General features: G+C 54.3%; 2 protein-coding genes across 2 annotated transcripts in view; one reads left to right on the top strand and one right to left on the bottom strand.

The window, feature by feature from the left end:
- The window catches only part of NQO1 (NAD(P)H quinone dehydrogenase 1), a 178,685-nt gene that overhangs the window by 130,798 nt on the left and 33,056 nt on the right, over nucleotides 1–14,831 (top strand). The window lies entirely within an intron of this gene.
- Nucleotides 1–14,831, bottom strand: part of WWP2 (WW domain containing E3 ubiquitin protein ligase 2) — a 37,894-nt gene that overhangs the window by 3,135 nt on the left and 19,928 nt on the right. Inside the window, exons 9-20 of the mRNA XM_053399830.1 lie at nucleotides 12,840–12,929; nucleotides 11,445–11,619; nucleotides 9,255–9,309; nucleotides 6,749–6,830; nucleotides 6,139–6,267; nucleotides 5,707–5,785; nucleotides 5,457–5,528; nucleotides 5,254–5,342; nucleotides 4,504–4,663; nucleotides 1,587–1,720; nucleotides 640–780; nucleotides 62–182 (exon numbers count right to left, since the gene is read on the bottom strand). Coding sequence (XP_053255805.1) covers nucleotides 62–182; nucleotides 640–780; nucleotides 1,587–1,720; nucleotides 4,504–4,663; nucleotides 5,254–5,342; nucleotides 5,457–5,528; nucleotides 5,707–5,785; nucleotides 6,139–6,267; nucleotides 6,749–6,830; nucleotides 9,255–9,309; nucleotides 11,445–11,619; nucleotides 12,840–12,929 — 1,327 coding nt within the window. The remainder of the gene's footprint in view (nucleotides 1–61; nucleotides 183–639; nucleotides 781–1,586; nucleotides 1,721–4,503; nucleotides 4,664–5,253; nucleotides 5,343–5,456; nucleotides 5,529–5,706; nucleotides 5,786–6,138; nucleotides 6,268–6,748; nucleotides 6,831–9,254; nucleotides 9,310–11,444; nucleotides 11,620–12,839; nucleotides 12,930–14,831) is intronic.

Below are 14,831 nucleotides of genomic sequence, written 5' to 3'. Positions count from 1 at the left end.
AGGAGGACAGGCCCCTCTGGGTAGGAGAGGAGGCCCCCACGCTTCCAACAGCCCAGCTCACCTCTAGCTCCTTCTCATCAAAGTACCGCAGCCACTCCAGAGGTGCCACCTCATTGAAGCCATCCAGAAAGGCCTTGGTCTGCTCCTCCACACCCCGGGTGAACCGCCAGTCCGTCAGCAACCTGCAAGGATAGACAGACCAGCCACTCAGCACTCCTTGGGCACTTAAAGACCTGCAGCTGATTGGCCTGGCCCTGGCTTGATCCAAACCTCAGCTATGTGATTTTGGGAGGACCCTATTTCCTGCATTTCATGGATTAATGAACACACACACCACAATTGAGTATCCCAAATGCCTTATCATCTGTATCGCATTCATTCTCAGAATCAGCCAGTGAAGTTGGTCCACAACATTCCCATTTTACAGATGGGGAACTGAGCACCAAATGCTCAAGGCTAGCTGGTGAGCATAACAGCAGAGTGCAGAGCTTAATTTCATGGCCTACCGAACTGCCTGGTCAGCAGCCCAGCGAAGAGGCAATTCCTGGAGCCAAATGGCATGCAAAATGAAAGAGCCTCTGGCCAAGCTGCTTCTCAATGCACCTCTAAGCCTCAGGAAAGTGGGGACCAGGGACTCACATGATGTACTCGTCCTTGTTCTCCTCAGTGACCCGGATACTCTCTCCACCCTCCTTCAGTTCGTGGGTGGTCACCTTGCCCAGAATCTCCATGTCCTGAATGAAGTAGAGTTCCAGGCCACACTCCTCTAGGTTGTTCTCTCTGCAAAGGGTGGGAGAGAGAAGAAGCAGCTGAATCTTCACTAGGAGGACAGTTGGGGGCCTCAGCAGCTGCCACTGAAACCTACAAGAATCATGCTTTGGGGGCTAAAGATCACAGGCTGAGTGGCTGCTGTAGATGGCAGGATATCCCGAGTCCCAGGCATGCATGGCGTCCCTAGTTGGGAAGGACAAAACTGCCCCTGCAGTCTCAGTAGCTTAATTTCCCCCCAGAAGATATCACGAGACCGGCTCTCAGCATCCCCAGCCCTATTTTGGTTTGCAAACCACAATTCCTTGGCGCTATGCCACAAGCAGCCCCCACCAGTTTCATCCTCCCTCTTCTGCTCATTATAACAGCAACATTCAGATCAAGGTCTATTCTCTAGGGGGCTATTTTGCTTTGCCCCTTTGCTCTGTCTTGTTTGTCACCCTCCCTCTTTACACTGGGGTGGGACCTATTTCAGCTGGAGGGTCACTTCCCCTTGTGGGGAACCTCCCAGAGAGGTCTGGAGGGCTACATTTGGCCCTTGGACTGGCGGACTGCCCCTCCTGCTTTTACACTGCAACCCTCAGCCTTCAGGGCACATGAAACACAGAAGATGAGAGCAACTAAATGCTGCACACTTGGGCAAGGTGCCAAGCGACAGCAATAGGAGGGGCGGGGGCTGTAATGCTGGGTGCTATGAGATCACCACAGGTTAAAAGTGGCTGTGCAAGCCATCAGTGGGTTTGGGGCAGCAGCTCCATGGGACATGGGCTCAGGAGGAAATGGGGGGGGGGGCAAGCAGCACCCTTGCTGGCACTGACTTGATCCAGACGATGGAGTTGTAGAACTCGGGGTCGATGGACTCCAGGTCCTTGAGGGTCGGCCGCTTGTTCAGCATGCGCTTGTAGAAGGGCAGTGTGAAGCCTGTGTCAATGAACTTGCCATGGTACAAAGCCTGCAGCACAAGGAGACACACACACCCCAAAAAAGTACGTTAGAGCAAGCTTAGCACCAAACTGCAGAGGAAAAGCAAAAATACAACACCCCCCCACACACACACCAAAGGGGCAGCTGATCCCATCACTTCTCTTCTTGCATTCCCCCAGACACACACCTCCACTGCACACTAGGCTCCAAGGTTATTCTTTTTTTAAAATTTAAAGTGCTGATATGCCAGAAACATTTATCCCCGTGTTCATTTGGAATCCAAGTCCCACAGAAATCCCAGGCGACAAAAATCACATAAAGTAGCATAGTGGTTGTGTGTGTGTGTGTGTGTGGACTCCCATTTCTAGTCTTTAAAACACAACTCATTTCAATGCCCAGAGAATTGGGTGCCTTACCCTGATGCCTAAAAGGCAACAAAATGGGTGCTAGGCATGGTTTTTAGGGAGGTGCACTCCAGCTGAGGTGTTACCGAGAAGAAAGCCCTCTCTTCCTTTGCCAACAATAAGGACCCACAAGTGGCAGAGCCCTTGCTTGGCATGCAGAATGTTCCTGATTCAATCCCTAATGGCATCTCCGGGCAGGGCTGGGAAGGACCTTTGCCTGAAATCCAGGAAAGCCGCTGCCAGCCCGTGTATGACGATACTCAGCCAGATGACCCAAGGAAGGGTCCTTATGTTTCTGGTGGCACTTGGCAGTACCTGCGCCTGAAGAGCTTTAAAGGCTGAAAGCCGCAGGGACTGTTAGCTCCCCCCACCCACACTTTGCTTTTCAGCGGGTACCCAAATGTCTCCCTCTGGGGAGCTGAGGCAGCCAGCCTGCTCCCCAAACAGCTCTGGAGCAACGTTTGTTTAATCAAAACTCCGCGGCCACAGAACGGTCTTCTGGGAGCCAAGAATAACGCAGACGCTTTTGCGCGTCTGGAAAAGACCAGCCTGGTGGTGAGTAATAGTCTAGGGTTTGGAGGGGAAGGGGGAGCCAAGAGGGGAAACCATTGGGAAAAGTTCTTCCTGCTCTTTCCAAGGCGAAAGGAGGGCAAGCCCACCCAGGGATCAGGCCCCGGGACTCAGTCTAGGGACAGCGCCTGCCCTCTTGGTAATTCCCAAGCAGCCCCCTTCTTTGGGTGTGGGCAGCTGCCTTTTCCTCCTGTAGAATTCTCAGGCCAGGCCAAAGGCCCAAGTTCTCCTCCCCTTTTGCTAGGAGGATCAAGGGAGGGGGGGAAAGTTACACTCCTTTCTCTGCTAAGAAACAAAAATACAGAACTCTGGAAAAACAAGGGAAGAAAGTGTTCCATGACACACTCTTGTCACAAAGAGGCCACCTGACCTGATCCATTTTTCCTGGCTGCTTCTTTTCTGCTCAAAAAGTCAGAACAGCAGACTTTACGTGCCATTTCGGAACTCAATGGATACAAAGCCGTCTTCGGTCACAGAATTAAATTTAGTTTTGAAGAACGCAAATATTTTGATTCCCAGTCTGCAAAACTCCCTTTCTTTTTTTATTCCAGGGGAAAAAATGATTTCTCTTTCCTGTGTACACCTTTTCCCAGCAAAACTGTTGGAGGGGCAGAAATGTGTCTCTGTTGCCAAAGGAACCAGGCCAACGTGCAACAGGGTTGCCTTGGCGACAGACATCCCCCCCACCCCAATTTAACCAGAGTTCAAAGCTGCTTTCAGCCACTTAGTGCCGTGACACCATCATGTCCTTCCGCATGTGATCCACAAATGGCCAGAATACAGTGGAGAAATAGCAGCATAGCCAGAAGCAAAATGCTGCCAGAGCACTGGTTGGCCAGGTGAGGTGGGTGGAACTGGACAGGATGAACATTGCAAAGCGGCCGCTAATGGCAATGGGTGCTACTGGGAGAGGAGGGGGGTGCCTCCCTTTCACCTCAAAGATTGTTAAGAGCAAACACTTGATGCATCGCTCCTGCAGATTTCACAGTAGCCTCTCCTGAATGCCACAAGTACTACAGCTCAGTATCAAATCCCAGAGAGGTAGAAGCTGTGTTAGTTTCCTGAAGGAAAAGCAACAAAGAACCTTTGTGACAATGTAAAAACTAACAGATTTCTTGTGGCCAACAGAGCTTTTGAGGACTCTTTTTTGCTAGATGCATGGATTCCATCAGTCCCCAGCTAGAAAAGGCTCCTCTCTCCAGCACAGCAGCTTTCCCCGACCTGGTGCCCTTCATCAGCCGCAGCCAATGGTTAGGGGTGGTGGGATTTGCAGTTTAAAACATCTGGAGGGCACCAGGCTGGGCTGGGCAATACTAGGATAGAGCAAACCGTGGCCTGATTTGACCTAAAGCAGCTTCATAGGAACACAGGATCTGCTTTATTCCAAGACAAACCATTGGCCCACCTAAGCAAAGTACTGTCTCCACTGACTGGCAGCACCCTCCAGGTTTTCAGGCAGAAGTCTTTCCCAGCCCACCTGGAGATGCCAAGGATTGAACCTGGAGCCTCCTACATACAAAGCAGAAACAGTGCCACTGAGCTATGGCCCTTGCACTTCTTGGTTGACCTGCACTTCTGGGTTGGCAACCTGAGTTTAGAGAAAAAGTTGCCTACACTGTGAGCAAGCACCCACAAAATGCAAGTGGCATAGCTTGCGCAAATGCTATGGAAAGCACAGCCGCCAATGATTTTGCAGTCAAGGTGAAGGGCAGAACTCCCGAGGTAGTGAGAGGCAGCAGAAGCCCCACCCAGCCCCACGCTGCCCCTGCACAAAAGCCCTCAGAGGCAGAGGAGGCCTTGGCCCCACCCCCCAGGTGCTAGTATAGGAGATGCTCACCATGGCGATGAACCTGCCAATGAAGCGGAAGTAGGTGAGGTGGTCGGGGTTGATGGACGAGGCAGGGTTGATCTGCAGGCAATAGTTGTTCTTGCCAGCGTATTCAAACAAGCAGTACATGGGGTTGAGCACCTCGTGGGACAGAAGGAAGAACCATTCGCTGTTGGGGTGGAGGGGGCGGGAGAGAAGGATGGCTGATGAGAGCCAGCCCAGCCTAGCCATTCAGGCCCAACCACTGACACCCGTCCTGCGCAAGGGTGGGCGGGGGCCTGCGCACACACGCTCCTTCGGCAGCCACAATCACTGCTCTCTCTTGGCTATCTCCCTCCTTTGGTGCAGAGAGCCCCCGCATCCTGTCCGTGGTTCTACCCTGTGGTAGAACAGCATGACGTAACCTACCATAGGGTAAAACCACTGGCAGGACACAGGGAGATGCGTCAGAAGCGCCTGCAGGGCGGGAGTGGCTGCCGTCTGGAGCCGAAGTGGCAGCCCGTCTGGAACACGCTGGACTTGAAGCTCTGCAGAGGAGGCCACCAGGAGGCCTCTCAAGTCCCAGGCTGCACAGCCAGCCAACCAGGGGACCCTCTCATGCAGAAGGCCAGGCCCTGTCGATCCCACCCCAATGTCCTGAGTCACCTCCACGCTGCTGCTGCTTCAACAGTTTTCCCAGGGTGGGATAAATCCCAAAGGACCAGGGAGGGTGGAAATTTGAAGCTCGCACCCCCACCCCACTGTGCTGTGCCAACTCACCGGGCAATTCCGCCGTAGTCCAAACCCTCCTCCCCACGCATGATGATGTACAGTCGACGCCGCAGATCATAAGGCTTCATGTTCATGATCTGAGCAGAGAGAAGTGAGGTTGGCAGGTGCAGTGGGGAGAGGACAAGGGTGCTCTGCCCAAGGGATGACCAGCCTCCCTTCCCCTCCCTCCCCCTGACCCAGGCCTCAGTCACCTGCTGGAAGGAATCTTCGAAGAGTGTTTGCCGAGAGACACTGATCTTGACATGGCTGGGCAGCGCGTTGGACTGTGAAGGAGATATAGGTTGTGAGAGGCCCAACGACCCACATTCGGACCCTGCATCCTGCCTAGGTTTGGGCATCCTCGTCCCCACCCACCGCCCGCCACTGGGAGCCACAGATTTTCTGGGAATCTCACAGCTTCTCCTCCTGCCCTGCTGGGAACATGGTGAATGAGCAACTCACGTGGCAAAGGAAGCGGAACTGGTGGAACTTCCAGCGAAAGCTTCGGTCGTATGCTCCAGGTGACCCACCTTGCTTACTCCTGCAACAGTAAACACGGCCTTAGTGGAGCCCTGGCCACATTCACGTTTATTGGCTCTTGAGACTGACTGGTTTCCTTCTCTCCCACAGTTTAAGTTGGTGTGAACATTCCAGATTCATTAGATACCTTCCAAGAACACAGAGTGGATATCCCACAATCTTCAGCACTGTATCTGGAAGGTCCTAAAAGCTCCCACAATGCACTGCACCACCCCTCAAAGCCTGGCTGGCAAACAAGGGCCAACCCCCCCCCCCCCCCGCAAGGAATCCTCCATCCGAGAATAAACCCACAGGCACCTGGAGGCGATGCTGGGCGGTGCTGAGAAGGCAGAGCGCCACACTGGAGAGACTTACCCTGACTCAAACCCGGGACGAGGGTCTTTGAAGGTGGTAGTGCGGGTGTTGTGGTCCACAAAGTAACGCACCCGCTCGTTTGTATACTTCATCTCCCAGCCAGGTGGCAGCGCTGGCTCCTGGATCATCCTGAGCAGAGTAAGAAGTTCAATGGCAACACACACCTTGGCCTGATCTCTTTCCCCTGCCGAGACCCACCCACTGCAGCAGGAGACAGCGGCAGCTTCTGCTCCTGGCGGCCTCAACCCATCTCACAAAATGAGCCCACCCATGCCCAGTATGCTAGCTCCAGTTCAGCCTTGGGCAGGAACCAGGAGCAGGCAGAGACAGTCTTGCTGGGCACAGTCATTCTGCCTGCTCACCAGGCTTGGAACTCAGGGCACATGCCCAAGGGCCTGAGAAGGAGCCTCCCCTGCCTGTCCCAGGAGGAACATTCCTTCAGCCGCTGGGAATGATGCAACTCAGGTCCATCTGTGGGGCCTGGTGGACAGCTTGAGACCCCTTGCAGCCTTCCTATGCCCCTCTGCAGGCTGAAGAGACCTCACAGTTGCCCCAAGGCTACTAGACAGGAGTCCCGGAGTGCAAGCCAGCAAAAGGAAGCCAAGCCTACCCCTGGGTGCGGGGGTCCTCCCATTGTGTGGTGCGGGTGTTGTGGTTCACGTAGTAGATTCGCCTGTTGTCCTGTCTTTTTTCTGGAAAGAGAAGGAAAGAATGGAGAGGTAATGTTAGTTTCCCTCTCTCTGGCCAGGCTGGATTGGGGCCCAGCAGGGAAATCTAATGGGGAATCCAGAACCAACAGACACACAGCAGCCAGGCTCAGATGGGACGAGCCTGACATGCCAGGGTCTTCCGACATGCTCCTTGTCACAGCAGAGAGTAGTGCCTCCAAGTCTTGCAAGGAAGAGGCCCAAGACACGCCAGCCTCTTCCCACAAGGAATTCAGTCTTGCCCCTCATCCATCTTTCCCCCACCTGGCACCCTTCCAGCTGGAGGTACCCTCTACTGCACTGGCTAGGGCTGATGGGAGCTGGAGTCTCAAACATCTGGAAGGTCTCAGGTTGGGGACCACTTCTCCTCCTCCTCTAGGGGAACACAAGTTGCATGCCAGTCAGCACCCCCTTGGCTCCGGCACAGCTCATCTCCCAGCCTCAGAGGCCTAGCTTTAGGCGCCCATTTCCCAGAGAGGGAGGTGGTGCTCATGAATGAGAGTCTGTGATAACCTCCTTCCTCTGCAAGCTCACAAGTAGGACAGCCTCTCTCTCCCCCTTCCCTGCTCACTCAAGCTCACCTCTACCCCACTACAACGCTTGCTCATTCCCCCCGTTTCAGCTCTGAAGCCCTTGATGTTTCTACCACAGCAAGCAACCTAACGCCAGGCCTGCAAAAGGTGGGGAGGGGCTCAGTGCACGCCCCCTCCTGAACTTCCCCCAAACAGCTGGCCCTTCCTCTGACCTCTCAGCCCCAGCAGGGCTGTCCTGGAGACTCAGCGACTTGGGTAGGGAGCCTGGCCTGTGTGTGCAGGATCAGCCAAGGGCAAAGCAGATTTGTTGACTCCTAGGGAGAGAGTCTGCTCCCACCCCCCACCCCCATCACCACCCTGAGAGAGCAAGAAGAACCCACAGCCGTGGTAGCCTGTGCTCTTGAGGATCCAAACAGCAAGAAGGTGCATCACCACTGCCCCTTCCCTGCTTAACCCCAGGGCCGTCCCTCTCTGTCTTTCCCTGCCCAGGATGAGGGGCAAAGGGTCACATAAAACCTTTCGGGTCCTCATGATGATCCGGCAGATGGCCAGCAGGTGTCTGGTTACAGGGAACTCTGACAGCTGCGTCTGTTCATCGTCTTCAAACTCCCCTGACCACCACAAGGGCACTAGGTCTGCAAGACTGCCAAGAGCCAAACCCTGACATCTGTCTCTCTCTCAGACACCGGGACCCAGTTTCAGTGAGGCTGGATGCTCAGCCCTCTGTAGTAGTAGCAGCAGCAGCAGCTGACAACCTCTCCTCTGTCTCCAGCCAAGGGAAGTTGCTGTTGATGCTCAGGCAAAGATCCCAGCAGCCCACAGTGGCATCGCTGACCCAAGCCGCAATTATTTCTCTCGAGACTGTTTGCAAAGGGTCCCCCTGGTGAGAGCTGACCCCCTCCAGGCATCCAAGAGCATCTCTCCTCAAGTCCATCCAGTCCTGTTTCTCAGCTCCTGAATCCTTGCAGGCAGTCCCTGCCTCTCCTGGGGCTGCTCTTGCCAAGGTCCTGAGTCCCAAATTGGGTGGGGTGGAGAATTGACCGAACACACACTAAGTTTCAAAAAGGAGCTCTCAATTCCTGATGTTTGGACTTCCAGACCCCACTCCCCCAACCCACTGGACAGCCCAGTGGCCTCCCACAACATTTCTGTTAGGCCTTTTACAAGAGCACAACACACACACAGTCCAGTGTCAGCAACACAGATCCCATCTGGCCCCTGCAGCCCCTCTGGGCTTCTTCTGAATTCTCTCACAAAAGTAGGGGGCAGGGGGGAAGAAAAACTGTTGACATCCCTTGGTTTCATTCTAAATGTCCCAGAGTCCAACAGGAGGCAGCATCCTCTCCCCATGCACACACACTTCCCTCCTTCCCCAGGTGTTAGGCTCAGATCAGTGAGCCCTGACTCCTTTGGCACATCCCAAGCTCCACAGTGGCTCTACACCCCAAGAACCACTTCTACCTGCTTTCCAAAGTGTCTCCACCATGGACAAGCTCTCTCCATATCCTGTGCTGCCTAGCATCACCTCCCCTTCTTCCCCAGGTGCAGCAGGGACAGGGCAGGCTCCAAGGGGAGCCCAGCAGAAGCTCCCACCCCCCCTCCAAATAAGAGAAAGAGAAACAAATGAAGCCAGGGTTGGAAATGCACCACCGGCAGCAGAAGCATCGCTGGACTTGGGAGAGAGTTTTGCCATGATACCAGGATTTGAACTCAGAGCCCAGGCAGGTCTCGCTGGCCGAGTAACACAAACTCTTCGTGCCTGCCTGCCCTCAGCATTAAGGAAGAGAAGTCCACCCACCCCACCTACACCGAAGGCAGATGCAGTACAAGCAGCAGGAAGGGCAGCCCCAAGCCCAAGAAGCCAGGCAGTACTTACCCCAGCCAGGAGGAAGAGGGCCCAGCGGGTCATTGTCAGACGGGGCACCCGTGGACTGGAGGGGGCAAAACAAACACCACGGGAGTTACCAGAGAGAGTGCTGGAAGGCAGGATGGGGTCCAGCTGTTTTGCCCTCCACCCTGCCTTCTCTTCCCACCGCCCGCCAAAGTTGGCTAAAAAAACAACAGCACACACGTCCCAACCAACTGTGGGAACAGCAAATGCCTGAATGTGTGCGGCTTGGGGCAGAGGACGGGAGCGAAGGAGCTGCAAAAGCCCAGGTGGCAGGCAGGGAAGGGAGGGAGGTAAGAAAGCAGCTGCTGCTGCCCCTGTGCTGGATGAGGCGACTGAGAGCCCCACCACAGTCCCACCTCCAACCTCCTCCAAGAACCACACACAACCGGGGGGGGGGGGGAATATTGCAGGCCTTTCCAATGAAATCATTCCCACAAGCCCTGTCCACGCCCAGAGCTTCCTGGCTGGGCCTGCGGGCTGCTTGCCTCCTCCCTCTCCTCCCTCCCCGCCTCCCTCACAGAGGACCGTGAAACCCAACGGCCGGGCGCGAGATGCTCACGGACTGAGGGAACATTCATGCCGCACAGACAGGCGTTTCCCCCACAGCCCCCCACAGGTCCAGGCCCCATACAAAGCACCTTTATCCAACTCCAGGCAGGCTGGGCTGGGGGACCCATTTCAAGCCTGCTGGGCAAGCTGGGGAGGGGGAGACAGTTCCTCAGCAGCGCGCTGTTTAGATTAGGCCCCCTCCCTCACGTGTCTCTGGAGAAAGCCAGAGCAGACAGAACTCCTGGGACCTGGAGGCTCACGTCAAAAGACTTTTCACTCAGAGTCCCATTCCTGTCACACCCCTCAAAAAGCTGGGGTCGCCTTCCTGGGAACAGCAACTCCATTATTGGCCAGCAAAGTCACTACAAGGCGAACAATGGTGCCCTCTGAACACCTTTCCACGTGGAGGGAGCTGCTCTGGTGTGGCAAAGAACCGTTTTCTCCACACTGTAATGTGTGGTTGGTTGTGGTGTGGCTGTAGAGGCAGAGAATAAGCCATCGGCCCAACAGAAAGGAATAACAACAAGATGCAGGCCTCTATTTTGACCACCACGGTGCTGCCAGGGTCTTGTGCCTCCTGTGTTGTGGAGTGGGGAGCAGGTTCCCAAGCCAAGGAAGGCCAGCAGGCTCTCACAACAAGTCCTGACCCTGCAGTGCACCCTGACTGGGGCCCACATCATATATTCTTGGAGAGTCCTTCCCGTCACCATCTAATGCAAGAGTGGCAGGAGGGGAGCCTGACTGGCATCTTCCTTCAGGACAGCCAGCAGTACTGGCAATCAAAAAAGGAAGCTTCACACCAGATCTGTTCACAGGACTAGGGAAACACAGTCTCTCCTTACCCCAATCCCCTGAATTTCAACCAGACATTTCTAGTCGCTCATGCCTAAATGAAAACCGGCCACTTTCCACACTCCAAGCCACAGGCACCACATTCACAAGGCCTCTTTAAGGGTACATTAGACACAGAATAGTGGTGTTCTTACAGGGCCATTGGGCAGAGGGATTGTGCAGGGCCCCATGAGCTCAAGAGCTATGCCTGTTTCTGGCCTCACTAAGGGGCAGGGGGCCCTGTGAGTAGCAACCAGGAGGGGAACCTCGGGGCCTTCTCTTTCAGTTTCATATTGTTTCACTATTGGCTGCTCCTTTCTCAATATATACTGTTTCATTGTCTTTTATTACTTGCTGTAAGCTGCCCTGGGATCTCTGTTACAGGGCTGCCTATGGATAGTGACAATGAAACAAACAATATTAGTAATGGAATCAGGCTCTCAGAGCCCTCAAGGGAAGGCTCCAGAGCAACACTAGACTGCAGCAGGGGCAGGACCGAGGCAGCCAGCAGGCAACGGCTACCAAAGCCGCAAAAAGAGGGGGCTATGGAAGGGGCCTGTCTGTAAGCTAACCAAGTCCCCTTGCAGCTCTTCCTCTGGGTCTCTTCTACTGTAGATACCAGCAGGTATTAGTAGGCATCTTTGATGCAGGCCCTCCTGGTACCCAGTTCTCCTGGGCTATTTCTCTGCAGCCTAGAGCACTGCTCTCACAGCCTAGCAAAGGGACTGGTGGCTGTGGGAAGGCAGCAGAGCCACTCTGTGCAGTTTGGCTGGCTGGGGCTGGGAATACCCTCACCTGGTAGAGAAATCTTTGGCTGAATTGCTGCATGGCTCCTTGAAGCTGGTTGCGCTGGCTCTGCCACTGCTCATAGTTGCGCACGTACTCGGCGGTGGGGCGCTGCCACGTGGTCGTGCGAGTGTTGTGGTCCACATAGTAGTACCTGCCACGGGGATCCACTCGTTTCTCCCAGCTGCAGGGGCGAAAGAAGAGCCTAATCTTTCTGTTTGTCTCTTTCTCTCTCGCACACACAAACACATACGTGGCAGATGAATCCTCTTCTACCATCATGGGAACTTCTTTTGCCAAGGACTGTTTCTGGGCCAGAGGTGGCTTTTGGGGTTGGATGAAGAATTTTCCCTTCTTCAGGCACCCCAGATGTTCTTCCATAATTCTGCCAGTATCCAAGCAATTAACCCTTTTCAACCCACACACCCCTTTAGGGTAACAGATTTGGGAGGTGGAGTTTGGCCTTCTCTGGCCAGAGCTGCGCTCCCCTTACAGGATTAGGCTTGAAGGATATTGGGGGGGGGGCACGTCCTGTTAAATCCAGTCCTGTCCTTAGAACCCCAAGCAATTTTCACAGCTTGAAGCACCTTTCACCAGTAATGGCTAGAGCGCCAGCTTGATGCCCCTCTTGGAGAGAGAATGTGCTGGGCTCAGGTACCACACTGTTTGGCCATGTGCCCTTGAAGAAGACCCAGAAACTTTGACTAGTAAAGAACATGGCAACTGGGACCAGGTATATGGAAGACACCTGGCCAGTTTTAAAAGCATCTGCCCTGGGCACAGCTCAAGGTGTTAGTTCTTACCTTCAAAGCCCTAAACAGCTTAGCGCCCTGTGCCCAGTGCAGATGCTTTTCCAAGCTCCCCCATCTTCTGAAGCAAAGTTGGTAGGTGAGGAAGGAAAGGGCCGTCCAAGCAGTGGAATGCTCTCCCCAAGGAGGCTTGCCTGCTAGACACTCTGCTCTCTTTCCAATGCCAAGTGGACCTTTAAGCTGATTTAAATGTGTTCCAAAGCTGGTGTTTTGTAGGCGTGCTTTTCGCGACTATTCCACTACTGCTATTTTAACTAATTAATGCTGTTATTTGCATTTTTTTAAGAGCGAGTAGCTCTAAAAGCCTTTGGACCAAAGAGCAAAATGTGAACTTTTGTAATGAAAACAATCAAGCAGGTTGTCCTTGTACCAGCTGTCTTTGCGAGCCCTGGGCAGCTGAACACTGAGCCTGCCCTGGAATTATGGCCTCGGAGATATATGGTAGAAAGTGTGTGTATGTGTATATATATATATATGTTATCACATATGTTAGGATCTTGTGAAGAGCATCTGCTTCCCACAGCACACCCAGCCACCCTCCTTGGAGTATCTCCAGACCAGATCCTGCAAAGCACGCTCTTGTTGGAGCACCTACCCTGGCGGAAGAGGGCGCTCCCAGGTAGTGGTCTTTGTGTTGTGGTCCACGTAATACACTCTCCCATTTGGCAGCTCTCGTTGCTCCCACCTGAAGGACAGAAAGAAAGAGAGGAGGCACAGAGTGAGGAGGGGATGGAGGGCCCATTTTGTGAGCCAGGGCAACCCTTGTTGCTATTACTTATTTCTAGCATTTTCCAGAGCATCAAGAACTTTGTGACTCTCACTTTGTCTATGACTCCAACAGCCCTGTAAAGTAGGCACAGTGGCTTACTCAAGCTGCCCTATGAGCAAAGGCACAGGACCCCTTCCTCTGCACCCAGTGGCTCCAACTGTATAGCAATACTCCAGCCAGATCCAAGGGTGCGTGTCAAGGTTTGGGGGCCCCAACAACTTCTGCAGGACCTACAGCTTCCAAAAGGCATCAGCAGGCACACATAACAGCCCATCTTTGTTTTGCTTTGGCCAATCACAGCAAGATTAAGGAGCAATCCCTGATTGGGCAACACTTTCACCAAGAACAGTCTGCCATTTAAACAACAACAACTCATAAAGGCTAGAAACTTTATTTTTAAAAAAACAAAACAGGATATATGAGACCACATTACTGTGGAGATGCAGAATGCACCTCTTAAATATCCCCAGCCAAACTCCAGAAGGCTCTGCAGAGGATCATAAGTGGCCACCAATCTGCAAGAAGGAATGCCTTCCACTCCAGAGGGCAGGGCAGGGCATTGCCATGCCATAAAGCCAAGATGTGGCTCAGGAAGGTGGCTGCCCAGGCAATCAGCTCGCCATCCTCCTGGGCTACCTCTGCTCTGAATGGAGACAAGGCTTGCTGGTAGCAAAACAGCAGTACTGAGGTCACCTTGCCGTCCAAGCGAGACGTCCTGCCTTACGTAAAGAACCACAGCCCGCGCCTGCTGCAAGGGAGCATAATGCACCTCTTTGTATGCACGAGACGAGGCGCGAACTGGTGTACACGCCGCCGTGTTAATGAGAGCCGCTGTCCCCGACGCAGGAGCAACGCTGATAGGAACCAGATGCAGGTTGGGGAGGGGCGGGGGGAGAGGAGGTGTCTGTTCTGCCGTCAGCCTGGAGGGAGAGGGAGTGAGCCAGAGAGCCTGTGTGTGACAGCAGGATGCCCCTTCCCCACAAGGATCCCAGCTTTGCACAGCAGCACCCCTTCTGGTCCTCCTCACTGAGGGCCATGTCGTGGGTCTCCCAGGAACATGAACACCCCACCCCCACCCCGCATATGGAACAGTTTAGTCCCATGGCTTTCCACAGCCTCCTGCACTCCCCGCTCCAGCTGTATGTATGTGAGAGGCTTTTGTGCTTGCCACGTTGAGTGCAGATGTTGAGGGAGAGCAGCATAAAGGCAGCCTACAGCACCCCCGCCCCTCTGATGGGCTACCTCCCGGCAAGCCTGTTTATGCCCATGCAAATGGAGTGGCCTGAAGCAGGCGCCCGACGCAGCCAAGCAAAACACTGCCGGGCTGCCAACAGGAGGAGCTGGAAGCAGCCTGCATGCGCGCGCATTCACACCAGGGCTTGGAAGTGCCTGTGGACTTGCCCCACCAGAGGCCCTGAGATCCCTCAGCCACAGAAGCAGGGGAAACTTGGCTTGTACACAGCGCAGTCCCCACCCAACACCCACACAAGCTCCTTGCTATATAGCAGGGGACCGTCAGCACCAGGATCCTTAAAGTCTTGGCTGTAGGCTGTGGGATGCACCCTCCATTTCAGGAGCATCTCTGCATAAAGGCGTCAGGTGCCCCCCTTGCCTCCTGGACCTCAGGCACACCGCAGTACGTGAGCAGGAAGGGAGGAGAGCTCCAGCAGGAAGAAAGAGCCTTTTGAGACGCCCTGGACTTTTCCAGCTGTCTGCAAACAGGAAGTGGCTGAGGCCTGAAAACAGTAGCGCTCACACGCCCGACATAAAGGCGCTCTGAGCTGCTGGCCCCCCAATTACCTGCAAGTGATGCAAACA

The sequence above is a fragment of the Podarcis raffonei genome, chromosome 8 (assembly GCF_027172205.1).
Source record: "Podarcis raffonei isolate rPodRaf1 chromosome 8, rPodRaf1.pri, whole genome shotgun sequence".
NCBI classification, from domain to species: domain Eukaryota; kingdom Metazoa; phylum Chordata; class Lepidosauria; order Squamata; family Lacertidae; genus Podarcis; species Podarcis raffonei.
This window is presented reverse-complemented; position numbering and strand designations above follow the sequence as displayed.